Genomic DNA, 20,958 nt, shown 5'->3' with positions numbered 1-20,958 from the left:
TTAAAAATCTAAAAAAAAAAATTTATTAGTACTGGAAAGACTGGATCAAGATGGTGACTCAAAACTCAGCATTGCCTCCTCCCCATTCCAATCACTAATAATGACAGAAAAGGTTTATATGTTAAAGTATCGTGTAGGGGGACCTGGGTGGCTAAGTCCGGTTAAGCATCTCACTCTTGGTTTGGGCTCAGGCCAGATCGGGTTTCACCATCCCAGGGTCCTGAGATTGAGCCCTGTCCGGATCCACATCAGAGCAGAGTCTGCTTGAGATTCTTTCCCCCTCTTGCTCTCTCCCTGTCCATCCTCTCCCTGTTCATATTCTTGCTCTCTAAAATAAATAAGAATCTTAAAAAACAAAAAATTAAGGGTGAAATGAGAGTTTTGGTTTGCAACAATATGGTGGCCTAGACAACATGCTGCAAAATACCTCGCTGAGCTCACAGGAAAGTAAGGGAAATCTACTGAGGCCAGAAAAAGCAGGAACCCATAGGATTAAGCAGATTCTTTGGCTTTGGTTGCCTAAGAGTATTTTTGCCAATCTAAGTGATCAAGCAGCTTTATTATTTTTAAATTGAAGTGGAATTCACATAACCTAAATTAACCATTTAAAAGTACCATTCAGGGTGCCTGGGTGGCTCAGTAGGTTAAAGCCTTTGCCTTCGGCTCAGGTCATGATCCCAGGGTCCTGAGATCGAGCCCCACATCAGGCTCTCTGCTCCATGGGGAGCCTGCTTCCTCCTCTCTCTCTGCCTGCCTCTCTACTTGTGATCTCCGTCAAATAAATTTTAAAAATCTTAAAAAAAAAGTATCATTCAGTGCCATTGGTATATTCACAGTGCTGTGCAATCGCCAATTCTATCAAATCCCAACATATTTTCATCACCTCAAAAGACAAGCAGGCACATCCCACTTCCCCCTCCACTTAGCCCTGACAACCACTAATCTGCTTTCTGTCTCTATGGATGTATCCATTCTGATTATTTCATATAAAAACAATCATGCAAAGTGTGACCTCTTGTGTGTAGCTTCTTTCACTTAGCATAATGCTTTCAAGGTTTACCAACCTTGGAGCATTTATCAGTACTTCATTCCTTTTTATGGTTAATATTTGATTGTATGTATATACTGTATAGTTTATCCACTCAAAATGTTATGGAATGAGACATTGTGAATGCATTAAGTACTGCTGAACTGTACACTTTAAAGTTTTGTGGGTTTTTTTGTTTGTTTGCTTTTGGTTTTTTTAGTTAGCTTTACACCCAACATGGGATTTGAACTTACTCGGACTGAGCCAGCCAGGTGCCCCTGAACTGTATATTTTAACATGGTTAAGTTTACATTATGTGAATTACACAGTTAAAAAAAAAATTTAATCCTCACAACAACCTGATGAGATTAAGTATTGGTATTTTCTTCATTTTACATATGAGGAAAAGATACTGAGAGGTTTTGTAACTTTACTAAAGTTACTCTTTGCAAGTGGCAGAATTAGTATTTGAAAACCAGCAACTCGGCTCCAGAGACCACACTCTTAACCACTGTTGTAATTAAAACCTTAAAAAAAATTTACTAATCTAGTACTAAAAATTACTGAGAAAGAAAAAGGTACTAATATGGGACCTATTTAATGCGTCAAATATTTTTTTGTGTACTAGTCTAGAGCCAGGAATAGCATAAGGCCTAAACTTGTTAATTAATGTATGATTGTATGCACCTACAAATAAACTTAATATCCATGAAAAAATGTATTCAAAATGCTAAAGATAAATTTGGAACATAGCTGTTCTGTACATTGGGAACTTGCTATATTTGTCTCCTCACCAAGCAAACACACAGATGACTGCTTTCCTTTTCATAAGCAGCTGTTACCTGAAGGAAAATATTATATATGCAAGTCTTATGCCAAGCTATATAAGCACATGACTTTTTAGAATCTGAATTAAATTCCTCTTTCATAAATACTCACTGCTTTTTTTCCTCTAGGACTGTCTGTTCACTTACATAAAATTAGAAGGCACGAAATACCGTGAAGATAACCACAATGTACAATACTGTTATGCCAGAGAGACATAAAAATAAATCCATTATTTTGAGTCCCACAGAATTCTAACCATCTGAGTGGGAGTTCTACTGCTGACATTAATTACAATTTAAAAGAATCCATTTCCAGAGAAACAACCTTCTGGTGTCTCACCAAAAACAAACATTTTTAGTCACAATTTTCTACCATACCCCTCTGACATTTAACCATTAGGTCTTGGGAAGTGAATTAATTGCTACACCACACTGGCACCTGGAGCTAGAAAAGTCTTCAGAAATCATCTTGTGGGGCACGTGGGTAGCTCAGTGGGTTAAGCCTCTGCCTTCGGCTCAGGTCATGATCTCAGGGTCCTGAGATCAAGCCCCGCATTGGGCTCTCAGCTTGACGGGGAGCTTGCTTCCCCCAAGTAGGCTTCCTTCTCTGCCTATTTGTGATCTCTCTCTCTGTCAAACAAATAAAAGCTTAAAAAAAAAATCATCTTGCAGGGAACACCCTTCACCTGAGAACTAAGGAGTCTGAGCCAGGGTAGTGAAGAGGTCTGCCCAAAGCCTGAGGGGGCAGCGTAGAGTTAGAAGCCAGAGTTCTTGGACTCCTACTTCTATTGTTCACTGTTCTACCTGTTCTCAACCTTTTTCAGTCTTTTAACGTAACTCTTCTCTTCCACTTATAAAAGTGTACTTGTTTTTACTCTCCATATAATTATTACTTTTTTTTTCTTTAAACAAGCATGTGTTAGTTTTAAAGTGAGGAAAAAGCAAATACACTTTTTAAAGACATCAGAAACAAGAGCATATAGCCTAGAGAGTCTCAAAGTATGGTATGGGGCTCCTTGAAAGTCCCCAAACCCTTTGCAGGGATCTGCAGGATTAAAACTATTTTCGTAAGAATACTATCACAGTTTTCACCTTTTCCATTCTCATTTTATCACAGCAGTGTAATGAAGTTTTCCAGAGGGTACATGATATGTGATACTGAAACTGCCTGAATGCAGAAGCAGAAACAAGGATCCAGCTATCTTCTCTTTTTTTTTTTTTTTTAAAGACACTCTTGTCAGTTTTTTTGTTTTGTTTTAAGATTTTATTTACTTGACAGACAGAGATCACAAGTAGGCAGAGAGGCAAGCAGAGAGAGGAGGAAGCAGGCTCCCTGCTGAGCAGAGAGCCTGATCCCAGGACCCTGGGATCATGACCTGAGCCAAAGGCAGAGGCTTTAACCCACTGAGCCACCCAGGCGCCCCAGCTATCTTAAGTTAAACATGAGAAAGGTTTGCAAAAATATAAAACAATGTCATTCTTCTTATTATTTTGGGGAAAATGTTTTTTTTAATGTTATATATGTTAACATGTAACAGGTTTAATATTATAAACAATAAATAAAAAGCTCTTCAGAGTGTGTGATAATTTTTAAAGATTTCATTTATTTGAGAGACAGAGTGAGAGGGAGCATGAGAGGGAAAAGGTCAGAGAGAGAAGCAGACTCCCCATGGAGCTGGGAGCCTGATGCAGGTCTCGATCCTAGGACTCCAGGATCATGACCTGAGCTGAAGGGAGTCGCCCAACCAACTAAGCCACCCAGGCACCCAGAGTCTGCGATAATTTTTAAGAGCATAAAGAAATCCTGAGACCAAAGAGTTTGAGAACTTTTGTTATAAACATGCAATTAAATATGAAAACCATACATCGTTAACAAACTATTATTGGGGCGCCTGGGTGGCTCAGTTGGTTAAGCGCCTGCCTTCGGCTCAGGTCACGATCCTAGGGTTCTGGGATCAAACCTCCTGCTGGGAATCCCTGCTCAGTGGGGAGCCTGCTTTTCCTCCCTGCTCGTGCTCTATCTCTCTCAAATAAATAAAATATTAAAAATAAACAAACAATTATTCACATTTGCTTCTAATATCCCTTTCAACTAGCATTATGCCAGCATCATAAGCAACTGAAAACATCAACTACCTTTGGGCCAGTCACTGTCTTCATCAGGAAATTCTTTAAAAGGCAAATAACTCTAAGGAGAACAAATGTAGCCTATAATTTATACCTCAGAACTAACATTTATTAGAGACTTGTTTTTTAATGACAGGGATACTAAATAGTTCATAAAGGATATACAACAGGATGCTGAAAGGGGAAGTAAGTGCAAGACTGGAAGGATGCTGAACATTCTGGAAATTCAAAGGCTATTGTTGTCAGAATATAGACAGCAAGATCAAGAGTGGAATTAATGTCTTTAGGGGTAAGCAGGGATCAAGTCACAGGTTTTTTTTTTTTTGCTAAGTATATTAAGTATAGTGACTGATCAGACAGATGTGGGGAGAGGAAGAAAAGGAACTCAAGCAGGGCACCCACGTTTCTGACTTAAAGAACCAGGGATATAGTGTGGTCATAACTGTAGGTAAACACTGCATTAAGAGAAATTCTGAGTCAGAAGATAATGATTTTGACTTTCAATTAGCTGAATTTTAAGTGCCTCAAAGACTTCTACTAGAAAATGTCCAGCAGGGGGGTCCCGGGGTGGCTGAGTCATTAGGTGTCTGCCTTCTGCTCGGGTTATGATCCCAGGTTCTGGAGGCCCACTTCTCCCTCTCCCGCTTCCGCTTCCCCTGCTGGTGTTCCCTCTCTCATTGTGTCTCTGTCAAATAAATAAACAAAATCTTTAAAAAAAAAAAAAAAAAAAAAAGATGTCCAGCAGGTAGCCAGATACTAGTCTGAAGATACAGAGATTCTGGGATACAAATGTAGATTTGGGAGTCACTGAAATATAGAATATTTCCTTACCTTTGAGGCAACAATAATTGTACTATGACATAGATTTTAGGGGTTGGTGGGATCATTATTTTACCAAAAATATAGGATTACATATTGTTTTGTTTTCATAATCAAATTCTCACTCTCAACAAATAATTACTGGAAACATTTCAGTAATTTTTTCCTGTTTTATTACCTTCCTTTTCCTTTCTTTGGGCTCATTTTGATACTTTTATCTAACTTCTTGAGGTGGATGCATAGCTCATTAATTTTAAGTCTTTCTTCTTTCCCAAACTTGATTTAAAGGCTACTCATTTCTAAGTATTTTTACCTGTGTCTGACAGGTTCTTCTCTTTATAACTCACTGGTTTTTATTTACTTATTTAAAGATTTTATTCATTTATTTGACAGAGATCACAAGCAGGCAGAGAGGCAGGCAGAGAGAGAAAGGGAAGCAGGCTCCCTGTCGAGCAGAGAGCCCAATGCGGGGCTCGATCCAGGACCTGGAGACCATGACCTGAGCCGAAGGCAGAGTCTTAACTAGAGCCACCCAGGCGCCCCACAACTCACTGGTTTTTAAGACATTCATAGTTGTACAACTATCACCACCATCTAACTCCATTTTTATTACCCCAAAAAGAAACCTCTACCCATTAGCAGCTACTTTCCGTTCTTGCCTCCTCCCACATGCTGGCAACCACTAGTCAATTTTCTGTCTCTATTTGTCTATTCTGGATATTTCATATAAATGGAATCAAATAATACATGCTCTTTTGTGACTGGCTCCTTTCAAGACCCATCCATGTTGCAAAATCAGAACTCCATTCTGTATTACAGTTGAATAATATTCTGTTCTATGGACACATCGCATTTTGTTTATCCATTCATCAGTTGGCAGATTTGGGTTGTTTCTACTTTTCTCCTTTATGAATAATGTTGCTATGAATATTTGTGTACAAATTTTTGTTTGAATATATTTTTCAGTTCTCTAGGACTGGAATTGCTGAGTGATATGATAAGTGTTCAACAATTTGAGGAACTATCAAACTTTTCTACTGTGGCTGCACAGTTTTATATTCCTACCAGCAAAATATGAAGTTTCCAACCTTTCCATAAACTTGTAACACTTATTATCTGTCCTTTTGACTAAGGCCACCCTGGTGGGTATGAAGTGGTATCTCACTGTGGTTTTGATTTCCATTTCCCTAGTAATTAATGCTGTTAAGCATCTTTTCATGTATTTATTGGCCTCTTGTTTATCTTCATTGGAGAAATGGCTATTCAAATCCTTTGTCTATTTTTTAATAGGGTTATTTGCCTATTACTGAGTTGTAGGCAGTCTTTATATGTTCTGGATATTAGACCCTTAACAGATAAAAGATTTATAAATACATTCTCCCATTCTGTTTTCATCACTTTCTTGATGGGGTTTTTGAAGCATGAAAAGTCTTAAATTTGAATGAAATCCAATTTACATATTTTTCCTTTTTATTACTTGGTGTCATATCTAAGAAACCACTGCCTAATCTAAGGTCATGAAGATTTATGCCTATGTTTTCTTCTAAGAGTTTTGTAGTTTTAGCTCTTACATGAGGTCTGTGGTTCATTTTAATTTTTGTGTATGGTCTGAAGAAGGGGTCCAACTTCATATTTTTGTCTGTGGATATCCAGTTGCTCTTGCAACATTTTTTAAAGAGACTGTTCTTTCCTCATTGATATATGTTAACATTCTTGCCAAAACTCAACTGAACAAAAATTGAGGATATATTTGCTGGACTCCCAATTCTACCCCACTGATCTATCTATCCTTATGCTAGTACCACATTCTCCTGATTACTGTAGCTCTGCGCTAAGTTTTGAAATTGGGAAATATGAATCTGCCAACTTTGTTCTATTTCAAGATTGTTTTGGCTAGTCTGGCTGTTCATTTTCATATGAATTTTAGGATCAGCTTATCAATTTCTGCAAAAAAACCAAACTGGAATTTTGGTAAGGACTGCACCAAATCTGTAGATTCTTTTGGGAACTATTGCCATCTTAACAACTGTCTTCCAATCAATGAACATGGGATGTCTTTTCACTTATTCAAATTTTTAACTTTTTCAATGATAATCTGTATTTTCCAGTGTACCTAAAAGTTTTTTTTTTTTTTTTTTAAGATTTTGTTTATTTATTTGAGAGAGAGAGAAAGTAAGAGAAAGCATGAGAGGGTAGAAGGTCAGAGGGAGAGGCAGACTCCCTGTGGAACTGGGAGCCCGATGCGGCACTAGATCCCAGAACTCCGGGATCATACCTGAGCTGAAGGCAGTCGCTTAATGGACTGAGCCACCCAGGCGCCCTACCTAAAAGTTTTAGTATGCATTATCTGCACTATCACTCAATTCTAAATATTTTCTTATTTCCATTATGATTTCTTCTTTTACCCATAGATGTTTCAGAAATGTTTAATTTCCAAACATACATGTTCTTTTTTTTTTTAAGTTACCTTTTTGTTATTGATTGCTACTTAATTGCACTGTGGTTTAAGAATTCATGTTGTTTCATTCTATTTCAAAACTTTTTCAAAACTTAAGTTTTGCTTTACAGCCAAGTAAGTGGTCATTTTTGATAACTTTTCCATGTTTGGCTTGAAAAAAACGTGTTTTCTGTAGTTGTTTGGTACAATGTTCTGTATATGTCTATTAGGTCAAGTTTGTCAAATACATTATTCAATTCTCTATTTTCTTTTTTTTTTTTAAGATTTTATTTATTTTATTTGACAGATGGAGATCACAAGTAGGCAGAGAGGCAGGCAGAGAGAGAGAGAGGAGGAAGCAGGCTCCCTGCCGAGCAGAGAGCCTGATGCGGGGCTCGATCCCAGGACCCTGGGATCATGACCTGAGCCGAAGGCAGAGGCTTTAATCCACTGAGCCACCCAGGCGCCCCCAATTCTCTATTTTCATAGCTCCATCCCACAACCTGTTCTATCAATTACTGAAAAATAATCTTCCATTTTGATGACTGGTATATTTCTTCTTAAATTTTTGCTTTAAATATTTTGAGACTGTTATTAGATGAACACAAACTTAAAACTGTTTTATTTTCCTGACATATTGAGTCTTTTTTCTCTTTGATGCCTTTACTATAAAGTCTATTTTTGTCTGATGTTGATAGATCACTTTTGGTTGTTTTTCTCTGATCGGTCTTTTCTCACATTTTTACTTTTGAACTTCTTGTATCCCTTTCTTTTAATTTAATTTAATTTATTTGTCAGAGAGAGAGAGATAGGGAGAGCAAGCACAAGCAAGGGGAGTGGCAGGCAGAGGGAGAAGCAAGCTTCCCGCTGAGCAGCAAGCCCAATGCAGGGCACAACCCCAGAACCCTGGGATCATAACCTGAGCTGAAGGCAGACACTTAACTGAGCCACTCAGGCGTCCCATCTTATATCCTTTTCTTTAAGATGTATCTTTTATAAATAACATTCTCCCTTTTAAAAACCAATCTAGTGCATTCTCTTTTAACGCAAGCATTTAGTTCATTAACATGTATTTGGATTTAAAGCTGCCATCTTATTTTGTGCTATGTGTCATATATACTCTATGTTGGTTTTTCTGCGCTTTTCTGCTTTCTTTTTTGACTAAAGGTTTGTTTTTTTTTTTAATTAATTTCTTACTTCTGCTGTTTATTCAATTTTGTTATTTCATGATAAAATTTTATAAGCTATCTAGTAATGACATACATTCCTAACTTATCAATGTTAAAAATATTCAGTAGGTTTGTCCTCCTCCCAAACAACAGAAATTTAATTCCATTCACTCCCACTCACTTTCATGCAACTATTAATCTACTTTAATTCTAATTTCTTTTGCTTCTTTTTTAATATCCACAAAACACTGGGTTAATTTATTATTTGACAGTTAAAGTTGTTTAGATCTAGATACATGCAATATTTACCACTTTTTCTACTCTTCATCCTTTCTTCCATCTCATACTTTGCATCTAGCATCACTTGCCTTCCATATGAAGAATATCCTTCAGGATTTCTCATGAGGATCTTGCTAGTGGCAAACTGTTTCTGATGGTCTGAAAATGTCTCTATTTCATGTATATGTTAAAGATTTTCACTGGATATAGCATCCTAGGGAGAGGTTATTTTCTCTCAGCAAAATAAAGAAAACACTCCACAATTTTCTGACTACAATCATTGCAAATGATAATTCAGTGTCAACTATCCTTTAGCTCACTAATTCCATCTTCAGTTGTGTCTAATATATTGATAAACCTGTTTGGAATTTGAATCCATCACTTGGCCTCAATTATCAATTTACAGCTATGCATTGATTATTTTAGATTTAAATTTTTATTTGATCAAAACAAAAGATGCACATAGTTTAAAAAAGTCATGCAATATAAATGGCAAAATACAGAAGTTCCTGCCCATTCCTCTCCATTTTACTCAAACTTCCTCACAGAGGCAATTATTTTAGCTTCTTTTAGCTATTTCCTTTGAAATTTTGAAATTTACCTATCTCCATATAATTAAAAAATATCCCATTATCTTCTGATTCTTCAATTTTAGAGATTATTTATTTTACATTATGGAGGGTGAGAATTTAGCTCTATTATATTCCCTCTGCCTTCTTGTCCTATCTTTCTAAGAGCTGTGGTTTTGTTTAAATAAATTTTCAGTATTCCCACGACTTTCATGAATCCACTTTCAAATTTCAGTTATTTTACTTTTCATTTCTAGATATTCTATTTGGTTAACTTTCAAATATGCTCAGCCAATCTTAGTTTCTTGTTCCTCACACATATTTTCTAGCCTTTATTTCCTTATACATATTAAATAGCTTTTTAAGATTGTGATTGAACATTCCATTTTCTGATTATTGCTGTTATCTGCTACTGCTCTTGTTCACAGTGCCTTGTTTCTCTGTGAGTTTAGTTAGTTTGGATTGAACTTACCTTAGAATTCTATTTTTGGGCATTCTTTTAAACCTTCTAAAGATAAGTACTTCTGGAAAGTATTTCTGCCAGACACTTTGGGGTCCCACCAACCTAGAATCATTCCAAGTTAAATTGTTCGCTTCAGGTTTTCAAATGATGCAAGTAGTGAGAATTCAGGCTGCAACCTAAAAGAGGGTTTGTGGCTTCAAAATCTCAGTGGTGAGGGCGCCTGGGTGGCTCAGTGGGTTAAGCCTCTGCCTTTGGCTCAAGTCATGATCTCAGGGTCCTGGGATTGAGCCCCGCATCAGGTTCTCTGCTCAGAAAGGAGCCTGCTTCCCCCCTCTCTCTCTCTCTGCCTGCCTCTCCGGCTACTTGTGATTTCTGTCTGTCAAATAAATAAACAAAATCTTAAAAAAACAAAACAAAACAAAAAAACTCAGTGGTGATTTCTCACTGCCGAGGTTGGAGATAGCTAATATTCCTGAGGAGGAGTAAGATCACTTTCCATTCATCTCTATAGACTATTCCTTTGGGATTCCAGGCTTATTGGGTGGTTGTGTAAGGGCAGGTTTACATTTTAAATTCTATTTCTTCACATTTCAAATCTATTACTTATAGTATCTAACACCAACCACTCTTTTACGTTCCTTGAATATTTCACAAGTGAAAATCTAACTTAATACCCTGCATCCGAAAAATTAATAAAATTTAGTAAACTAAACAAATGAAAATAAAAACAGACATAAAATAGCTACCATTTTACCCTGGATATGAAAATTAGGTAAATGACAAAATCAAGAAGAAAAAAAAAGCCAGAAATCTGAATTTAGATCCTTTCTACACAGGTATCTTATTAAAAGACATGCATAAATACAGAAACAGAGTGTCATGCCTTTAAGTATAATGATATTTGGGTTAGCTTACCAACCAAGTCACCAAATTCAACCATTTCCAAAATGTTAATTCACCAACGAAGGGTGAAACACCGTCAAAAAATGCAATGCCAGTTCCAAAGTCAATTTCCAGAGAGGAGCCTAGAAATGGTGGTTGAGTCACACCACCACCGAAATCAGTATACAGCTTCTCCTGAGGGAGTATGTGGCATTACCAGGCTGAAAGTTATTTGAAAAAGAAAGAAAAACAACTAAAATACATTTTCAGGAGTAGATCTTGAGCTAATGAAATTCCAAAGACTGAAAGCTACTTACTGTGGCACTGATATTAAAAAATGTTATTCATCTAATCAGAGTTAATATGAATCTTTCCCATTGATAAAGCCATCAAGCTAACTCTCACACTTAAACACAGAGATAGAGTAGTTAAACAAATTCAGGAAGTACAGAATATCCTTTAAGTAAACAGGAGAACCACCAGCAGCAGCTAAGAAAAAGGCAGTCTCCAGACAGACTGGTTTGACAGGACAGGGCTAAGCATGTTTGAGGACTGAAGGGAAGCAAACACTAGAGAAAGGCTAAAGCTATAGGAAAGAGGAGAAAATTAATGGGATAAAGTCCCAAAAGATATTTAGGGATGGGGTGGGGGGGTAGGATCAAGATCAAAGATAGCAGAGACTGGATGCATCTGTTTTTCCAGAGACTAGGAGAATATACGGTATATGGGTACAATTGCAATTGACTCTGTAATCAGAAAAAATGGAAAAGTGAGAAAGCTCATCCCAGTAGCCCCTTTATCTAGAGAATAAAAGGTGAGATCATTTACTACAAGTGAATGGGTAGAGTTGGCCATACAAGGCGAGAAAAAATTTCAGTTCTATTGAATTTCTGAAACTGGGGATAAATACTATATTTACAAGAATATATCTGAAAAATAAATAAATTATGGCCTTATTACACTTTTCTAGGCACTGCACTAGGTGCTCCACAAGTGTTACCAGGAGACCCCAGTAAGTGAAGTGTTATTGTCCCCATTTTATAGCTCAGAAAACTCAGGTTCAGAAGAAAATATAAATGACTCAAGATAACATGGATAATTTTTACTCTAAAACTTTTTTGCAGCTATTAATCCATATTTACTTCAAAAATAAAGTTATATGCTATTATACGTATGGAAAAACAGTTTTCTTTATTTAACCTTTTTCTGACTCAAGCATAAAGAAGCCAAGTAAAGTTAGAAAAATAATTCCAATAAAGACTGCATAAGAACCTTTAATATTAGGAGAACTGAAATTAAGTGACTCCGTTAGCTGGAAAATTTATTAAGAAGGTCAGAAGGGATGAACAGGGAGAGCACACAGGACTTTTAGGGAAGTGAAAGTACTCCACATGATAAAATCATGCTGGTTTCATGTCCTTATACACTGTCAAATCCATACAATGCACAGCACCAAGAGTGAATACACACTAATACACACTATGGACTTTGGGTAATTATGATAGGTCAATGCAGGTTCATCAAATGCACCACTCTGGTGGGGGATGTGCATGTGTGGGGACTAGGGGTATAAGGGAAATCTCTGTATCTTCTCTCAATTTTGCTGTGAATCTAAAACTGCTCTAAAAAATGAAGTCTTAAGGGGCACCTGGGTGGCTCAGCGGGTTAAAGCCTCTGCTTTCGGCTCAGGTCATGATCCCAGGGTCCTGGGATGGAGCCCCACATCGGGCTCTCTGCTCAGCAGGGAGCCTGCTTCTTCCTCTCTCTCTGCCTGCCTCTCTGCCTGCTTGTGACCTCTCTCTGTCAAATAAATAAATAAAATCTTAAAAAAAAAAAAATGAAGTCTTAAAAAAAGGATTACTAAGAAATCAAGATATATTTTGGATGGGAGGTAGTGAGGCAATGAAGTCTTAAAGACTAAAAGCTACATAATGATTCAATCATAATTTAACAGAAGCCTAAATGAAATAAAACAGCAGGCTAGGAAGTAAAGATAATACAACAAAGACTTACTTCAATCACCATTTATTGAGATATTTAAACCAAAGCAACATAATGCCCTCAGATGTACACCAACCTAAGTTAATTCTATGGGAATCTGAGCAACTAGATTTAAACTCTGGGTCTGGATGAATCAGCTGTGGAAAGGAAAACCGTTTCAAAGAGAACTGAACAAATAAACTGTTAGAACTGTAGTTTAAAATACTCCCAGTAGGGACGCTTGGGTGGCTCAGTTGGTTAAGCCACTGGCTTCAGTTCATGATCTCAGGGTCCTGGGATTAAGTCCCGCATCGGGCTCTTTGTCCAGCGGAGAACCTGCTTCTCTCTCTGCCTCTGCCTGCCACTCTGCCTGCTTGTGCTCTCTCTATGACAAATAAATAAATAAAATCTTAAAAAATAAAAAATAAAATACTCCCAGTAAACAATTAGTGTCCAAGTGCCTCTAGTTTGTTTATACACATATACACTTAATATTTAATGTCACTTGCTTTCTGATAATCTAAGGATATTCAGAGTTTGGTTTTGAAATACACAAAGGAATGGGACAAGAAGCATGGAAGAGAAGACACCCAGGCACAGCAGAGAGAACAGAGAGTAGCAGAGAGGGGAGAGCTGGATTCTGGCCCTGTGCCTATGACCAATTCACTAGTAACCTCGGAAGCCATTTAAAATCCCTGTTTTGGGGGCACCTGGGTGGCTCAGTGGGTTAAAGCCTCTGCCTTCAGCTCAGGTCATGATCCCGGGGTCCTGGTATCGAGCCCCACCATCGGGCTCTCTGCTCAGCAGGGAGCCTGCTTCCTCCTCTTTCTCTGCTTGCTTCTCTGCCTACTTGTGATCTCTGTCTGTCAAATAAATAAATAAAATCTTAAAAAAAAAAAAAAAATCCCTGTTTCCATTTTCCTATCTCTCTGTGAGAATAAAGATACTTGTCCAAAAGCCTTAGAAACAGCCCTGAGGTGGGTATTATTATCTTCCCCTTTTAACAGATGAAGAAACCAAGGCAAAGAGAGGTTGAGAAACATGCCCAAAGTCACACAGATGGTAAATAGCATACCTGAGTTGGAACTCAAGGTAGTCTGGTTTCAGAGCCCGCACTTTTAACCACTTGTCACAATGCCTACCTATCAGAATTGTTAACGGATTTGAGAGGGGGTTAAGAAGTTAGGTAATTCTAGGGGTGCTTGGCTGGCTCAGTTAGTAGAGCTTGCAACTCTTGATCTCAGGGTTGTGAGTTCAAGCCCCACATTTAGTGTAGAAATTCCTTAAAACAATAAAATCTTTAAAAAAAAGAAGATGGGGTATTCTAAGTACTAAATATTACTAAATATAACATCAAATTCACTAACTCAATCAAGTTAGGATGCACAGAAAATTAGAAAACATAGTTGTCCACAAAATGATTAATAGCTTCCATTTATTGAGCCCCTTCTATGTGTCAGATAGTATAAAAGCTGTTTTACTCATGTTATTTAATATTCACAAAACCCTGTGAAGTTATAGACATTTTACAAATTAGAGTCTGAGTTAACTAAATTGAATCTGGATATAGAGGGTTTTGTTTTTAATCAATTAAGGAGTGACATTAAGGAAGTCACTTTACTAAGCAATTCCAGAGTCTTCATAAGCGGGTGTGGGAGGCCCCATTAACATTTACATTGCACTGAGTGTTTACCACAGTGAAAAGTTAGAAACAATGTATATGTCCATAAAATTAAATTATAGAATACTCATATGATAGAATATTTTGTGTTAAAAAAACAATACTTTTTGAAATCTTTTTAATGACATGATAGTGGATTTCTGATGTTTTGAGCCACATGGCATCATTTCTCTTCCTAAGGGCAGTCTGATCTTTACCTCCTCCCACCGTGTACAATTTTGGTAGGATGGTCCTACTGTCCGCTACACAAGCTGAAGAGTTCTGGAAGGCTCCTTTTGAGAGACCCTTCCCCACCCATTACAGTCAAGGCCTGTGGACATAACCCAGAGCACAGCTAACAGGGACTCTCCCATGACTTTAAATCTTGAGCAGAATACTGTAGAGTGACAAAATCCACTGATTCCATTAGTGGTGCCCAACACTCTCCAGTGGAGCATGTTGGTTCTTTCCTACTTCAAATCCTCAGCCCTCGCACTGATCCTGGGAGCTCCCAAAGAGCCTGCCAATAAACTTTCTTTTTGTTAAATTACCCAGAGGCTGTTTCTCCAGCTTGCAACCAGAGAGCCCTAACTGATACATATGGGGAAATGCTTTATATTCAGAAACAAACACCAAAATCCCCACGATATAAAACTCTATAATACCAGTTATATAAACAAAAAAATCTATTTGTAAATGCTTACTTGTATATAAAGAAAACACAATGAGGAAGACACAACCAATTTGACAAACACTGTTTCTGATAAAATTTAACCCAAACTTCTTTGCATAGTATGAGATTCCCCAACTACATAGGCTTCTCCTCATCTCTCATCTTTTATACCAGCTTTGTCAGAACTAATTTTAAGTTCCCCACATGTGGATTTACATGAGGACCTTTGGCCATGCTTTCTGATTCTAAAAGTCTCTTATTACCCTCCTGTTTCATTTTGGCTAGCAAATTCCTATTCTAAACATAAATTATGCAATTAAAAAACCAAAAAATTTTCAAATTAACTATAGGGAGAAAAGAAGTCCCCTGGTTAATTATTAGCATTACAATTTCAAAGTCTGTTTCAGTGTCTAAACCCCACTTAGGCAATTCTAACCAATTTCACTTTTCAAATTGCAGATTAATAAAATTTCTTTTAATTACAAATGTACATTTCTTTTTTAAATTTTTTTTTAATTTTTTATTTATTTATTTGACAGACAGAGATCATAAGTAGGCAGAGAGAGAGGAAGGGAAGCAGGCTCCCTGCTGAGCAGAGAGCCCGATGCGGGACTCGATCCCAGGACCCTGAGATCATGACCTGAGCCGAAGGCAGCGGCTTAACCCACTGAGCCACCCAGGCGCCCACAAATGTACATTTCTACAAATAAAATCTGCCTTTCAAAGCTAATCTAATGGGAACCCAAAATATAATATTATAAACCTAATTATACTCAAAGTTTTGAGAAATGTTTATGAATGAGGTCATTAATTCTATCATGTAATAGTCATCCATTAGAGCTATAGCATTCTTCTGAAATAGTACAATTCTAATTTTCATACTCGAAATTATCTGCAGTTAACGCAAGGTGTGCCAGGGAACACTCAAAATCACTATTTGTTTATTTTAATTCTTAAATGTGTGTGTGTGTGTTTAACACCACACTTGATGTGGAAATGTAGAAGTTGGAAGCAAATAAGCAAACATGAAACATGTCAACTCAAAAATGTTGTAAATCAACATCTTAAGCAATGATCCAACAATCCTTTGGGGAGAAGCAACTACTCTGGGCAGGCTTGCTTGGAGTTTATACAGAAATTACACAGCTACTGAGAGGCAAAGACAGGATTCTGACCCAGGCTGCCTGGCTCAAGTCAGGCACTCAGGCACTCAAGTACTTTTAAACACTACACTAAACCAACTCTTCTTGATCATCTCAAAGCTATGGTTGAACACTATGCTCAGGACAATACTATACCATTAAAAGAAATGCCATTTTTCTTACCAACTGTAGTGACATTTTTGTGGTGAAATTTTTTTCCTTTGGTAGCAACCAGAAGAAACGACCTGCATTACATGGTTTAACTTTAACACAAAGGTTGGAAAAAAAAAAAAAAAAAAAAAAAAAGTTTGAGAACATTCTTCAGCATAACAGTTCAAAAAAAAAAAACAAAAAACAAACCACAATGCAACTTCTCAGATATGTGCCAGGAACACTACTGCCCTGAGGAGAAGCAAGAGAAAAAAAAAAATCTTAAAAAGCGTATCTATTAGATAATCTAACACAGCTTATGGAAGAAAGAAAAACCATAGCAAATTCAGGGTGCATAATTTCAAACATAAGTTTAACAGGAGAAAAATTGGCAACAAGGAGAGAGAAAATATAGAAATGTCTTTGTAGGTTACATGGAGATAAACCACCTCTACCGACAGTCATTCTCTATAGTAAGGCTCAGAAAACTATAGGCCAAGAGCCAAATCCAATCCACTGTCTGGTTTCATAAACAGGTTTTTACTGGAACTAAGCTCCACTCATTCATTTACGTATTTTATTGTCAATGGCTACTGTCACACTATCATGGCAGTGCTCAGCAGCTGCACCAGAGACTATACACAAAATCTAAAATATTTATCATTTACCTTCTTACAGAAAAAGTGTGCCAACGCTTTTCTTTTACAGCACTTAACACAATCTAAAAGTTATTTTTTGTTTACTCAGTTATTGTCTGACTCCCCCATTGGTAGGCACTCTCCATGAATAAAAAGACTTTGTTCTCCAGTATATTTCTAGCACCTAGAACACTACATGGCACATAGAAAGCACTCTGTACAGGTGCTGAATGAATGGCATTTATTGATAGAAAGAAAGGAAAACAAACACTTCCCATCTTCCCATTCTTTCTTAGTCACACTTCAACTATTCACTCCACCATCTACCAACATGTGTCTTGTCAATTAACCACTGGATTTATTGAGAAACGAATTAATAAATCCAATGGCTAATTCTCCATGTGACTTTTGGGATACCACATTTCTTAGTTTTCCTCCTCCTTTTCTCCTCCCCAACAGGTCCTTCCTTAGTCTCCTTTGCAGGGGCTATCTCACTTCTGAAATCTCTCTTAATGTTGGCATACCCACTCAGTCTTACAGACTTTTCTCTCAGTCCCCTTATCTAGTGCCATTAATACTCTTATGCATTTCAAACTGAACTAGTCCAAAACCAATCTTTCTATAACCAGCTCAGTTATAGTCTTTGTTATCTCAGTAATGTAAATGTTTCCACTTGCTCAAGCCACAAACTCCTGGGGAGCCAACCAACCCTCAACCTTTTATATCCCATATCCGACCCACCATCAAACCCTGGTGACTCTATCTTATAAGTGTATTCCAGGTTAATGATCACTTCTAAGCACCTCCACTGCTACTACTATCTTAGTCCAAGCCACCATTATATCTGGCCTGAGAGGACATAAAAGGCCCCTGGCAATTTCCCTGCTTCCACCTTTACTGCCTTATAGTTTACTTTCATCAGAGCAGCCAGGGTGATCATGTTTAAAATGTAAATCAGCGGGCACCTGGGTGGCTCAGTTGTTGGGCATCTGCCTTCGGCTCAGGTCGTAATCCCAGGGTCCTGGGATCAAGTTCCACTTCCGGCTCCCTGCTCAGCAAGAGGCCTGCTTCTCCCTCTCCCACTCCCCTGCTTGTGTTCCCATTCTCGCTCTGTCAGGTAAATAAATAAAATCTTAAAAAAAAATACAATAAAATGTTTATCAGCAAGTTGCTGGATGCTCAAAACCTTCAAAAGCTAGCTAGCTCTCATTCCTACTCAGAGTTAAAGTCTCATATGTTCGGTCCCCTGAAGCCTTTCTGCCTCTTTATTCCCTCTACTGCAGACACATGGGTTTTTATGGCCATCCTAGATCACGTCAAGCAAGCTTCCATTTGAGCACCTTTTTACGGGCTGAAAGGCTGTTCTGGTTTAATTAAATGAACCAAGACTCCTGAGTCAGGCCCTTCCAAGAAGTACTGTCAGCTAACTCTAAAAACAAGTCTGTGGAGTATGTTGGGACATCCCTGCTTTACAGATTAGGAAAGTGAAGTTTAGGGGTCACCTAACAGATGATGGAGTTGGGGATCGTCCCTGCTTAGTGTGCACGGAAGAGGAGCTCTCAGGGAAGTTTTGCTGACCAAAAGGAGAGGGCTCTGATAGTCCTCTGAAGTCACAGTGATTCCAGCTGCTAAAGGTGCACCTTGACAGCTGGCGCAGGATATGAGAAAGGGCAGCCAGAGAGTTGGGAGGCCATCCAGAGGAGGAAGTCACCCAAGCCAAGAGTGGCAAGTGTCAAGGAAAAGAGAGAGCCGTCAAATGGAACGGAGACATCCACAAACCGAAGACTCGCGCTCATACCTCACCGTAAACCACACCTGTGGTAGACCGCAACTCTCACCTTATTAAAAAAAAAAAAAAAAAAAAAAAAAAAAAGACGCATCTTCTGACGATATTGGCCAGAGATATCCTAGATACTGCCACTCCTCTGCCGCGAGTATGAAACTAGGCTATAGGTAAGCGCGTGACTAAGAACACAGCTTCACACCTACGTTCTCCTCCAGCCCCATTAAACAAAGCTTGTACGTGTGGTGGCCTTTAAGGGAGGTGATTGGTTTTTAAATTTCAGAAGGCAAAGAAAATAGCCATTATTTTCTTCCAGGCTCTCTGTGGGTATGAGGGATCATCGCTCTCTATAGCCCAGAGATTTTTAAGAGTCCAAAACAGCCACGGGCGAAGGGGGTGCTGGCCCTCACCCCAAAGTTCCAGCATCTTCTCGCCTATGCCTCATTCCTCCTTGTCCCACAGTCACGACTGCAGATACCAATCCACCCTCTCCCTCGCATCCCCATCCCCCAGCCATATCCCGGGACTGGCCCCACAGAAGCACCACACCCCGCAGTGGCCCGGGCGTGAAGACCCCGCCTCACCACGGCTCCGGCCACAGCGTGGACCAGGCTCTCGTAGGACAGCACGGAGGCCATTGCTGCGGCTCCCCACACACCCAGCAACACTTTTCCCTCAGGAGCCGCAGCTAGCGTAGAGGAAAGAAGCGCCAGAACCCGGGACGTCAGCGTCACAGGCCCCACCTTCTCAGGTCCGCCTCCTCGAGAACAACCACTTCCGGGTCGTGAGGCGCCCGGTCTCCCACGCGGAGGCTGCAGGGGCGGGAAGAAGGGGGGAAAAGACGACCCTGGGACAGTCCCTCGGCTCTGATTGGCCTTCGGGGCCTGCGTGGGCGGGACAGAGAAGCGCTAGCTCAGTCACGCGGAACACCATGACAGAGAGCCGGGAGCCTTCCCCTGGGTGTGACCGGAGTACCCTCGAGTTTGGGGGCCTGGGGTTGTTCTTCAACATCGGGACTTAGGCCTAGATGGTCAACTTCCCTCCATAAGGCAGGCTGCTAACCGGCAAGATGGGGACTCAGATCGTCCTATTTTTCTGCAAGTTAACTCTTATTTTCTCTCAACAGTGTCTTTAAAGTCACATTTTGGGGCTCCTGGGTGGCTCAGTCCTTAAGCGTCTGCCTTCAGCTCAGGTCATGATTTTAGGGTCCTGGGACCCAGCCCCCAGTCGGACTCCCTGCTCAGCGGGGAGGCTGCTTCTCCCTTATACTCTGCCCCTCCACTCTGCTTGTGCTCTCTTGCTCTATCTCAGATAAATAAAATCTTAAATAATAAAGTCACATTTTATCCGAAAGGAAATGTTGATTGGGCAAGGTTCTCCAACCTTGAAACCCCACCCCTCCACCCCCGTGTGGTAGGAAGACAAAATGGAGCTTGGGATCAAAGTGATCAGATGCAGGTGGGATTATACTCGTTCGTAACTAAGACACTCATTTAACCCCTTTGGTTTTTCTTTTCTTTTTTAGAGGTTTGCTTATTTGTTTGAGAGAGCCCAAGCAGGAGGTGCACACGGAGAGGGAGAATCTCAGGCAGCCTCTGCGCTCAGCGCAGAGCCCTAAGGGGGCGACGGGGGCTCTATCTCACCATCCTACACTAAGACTTGGTTGCGCAACCTACTGTGCCCCCCAGGCGCCCAGGTTTCAAGTGACTGCGTTAATACAACTCCAGTGCTGTAAAGATTACAAAAGCTAATGTATGTAGACGTACTTTATGTTAAAAAAAAAAAAAAAAATCTTCACATGTTCTAAAGCAAAGAACCAAAACTACAAAGAATGGGAGAAACCACTTTCAACCTCTAACGTAGGTCATACTGAGACGCAAGGTCTCAGGACTCCAACTTCACGCTACTGGAGTGCTACTGCCATGTCTGCTCCAGCTTCAGTACCATCTGAGTTTCCCCTTCAAATACCCCTTGGGATAATTCCTGAGCGCTTACTACATGCCAGGCTCCATGCTTTATTATACCTATTACCATATTTACTGCTCAGGAGAGGGCCCTAACAATGTTTCCCCGGTCTTCCCCCCCCCCACAAAATTTTCATAAAATATTTCAATCGCCACTGGTCAAGATATTTCCACTTAAACTCCCCTTCATTTAGGGTGGTGCTACAGTGACCACAAATTAAGTGAAAGGTGAGCTGGGGACACGAGTAGATTTAGTGGTATCTATATGTACGGTTGTTACGCTAGTCCTGTAGTAGAAATGCCTTCCAGGAATACTCGCAACACTCCCTTGGATCATGACAGAAAAGCGCAGGTCCAAACAGCAGATAA

The 20,958-nt window shown here is 39.3% G+C and overlaps 1 protein-coding gene across 1 annotated transcript in view; it reads right to left on the bottom strand.

Moving 5' to 3' along the window:
• The window catches only part of LOC111157566 (solute carrier family 25 member 17), a 48,624-nt gene extending 28,988 nt beyond the window's left edge, over window positions 1–19,636 (bottom strand). The window contains 2 exon segments of the mRNA XM_022519083.1: window positions 19,210–19,464; window positions 19,466–19,636. Coding sequence (XP_022374791.1) covers window positions 19,210–19,464; window positions 19,466–19,636 — 426 coding nt within the window.
• Between the last annotated feature and the right edge of the window lie 1,322 nt (window positions 19,637–20,958).

This window comes from Enhydra lutris, unplaced genomic scaffold (genome assembly GCF_002288905.1).
Source record: "Enhydra lutris kenyoni isolate GAN:26980312 unplaced genomic scaffold, ASM228890v2 scaffoldscaffold55, whole genome shotgun sequence".
NCBI lineage: Eukaryota > Metazoa > Chordata > Mammalia > Carnivora > Mustelidae > Enhydra > Enhydra lutris.
This window is presented reverse-complemented; position numbering and strand designations above follow the sequence as displayed.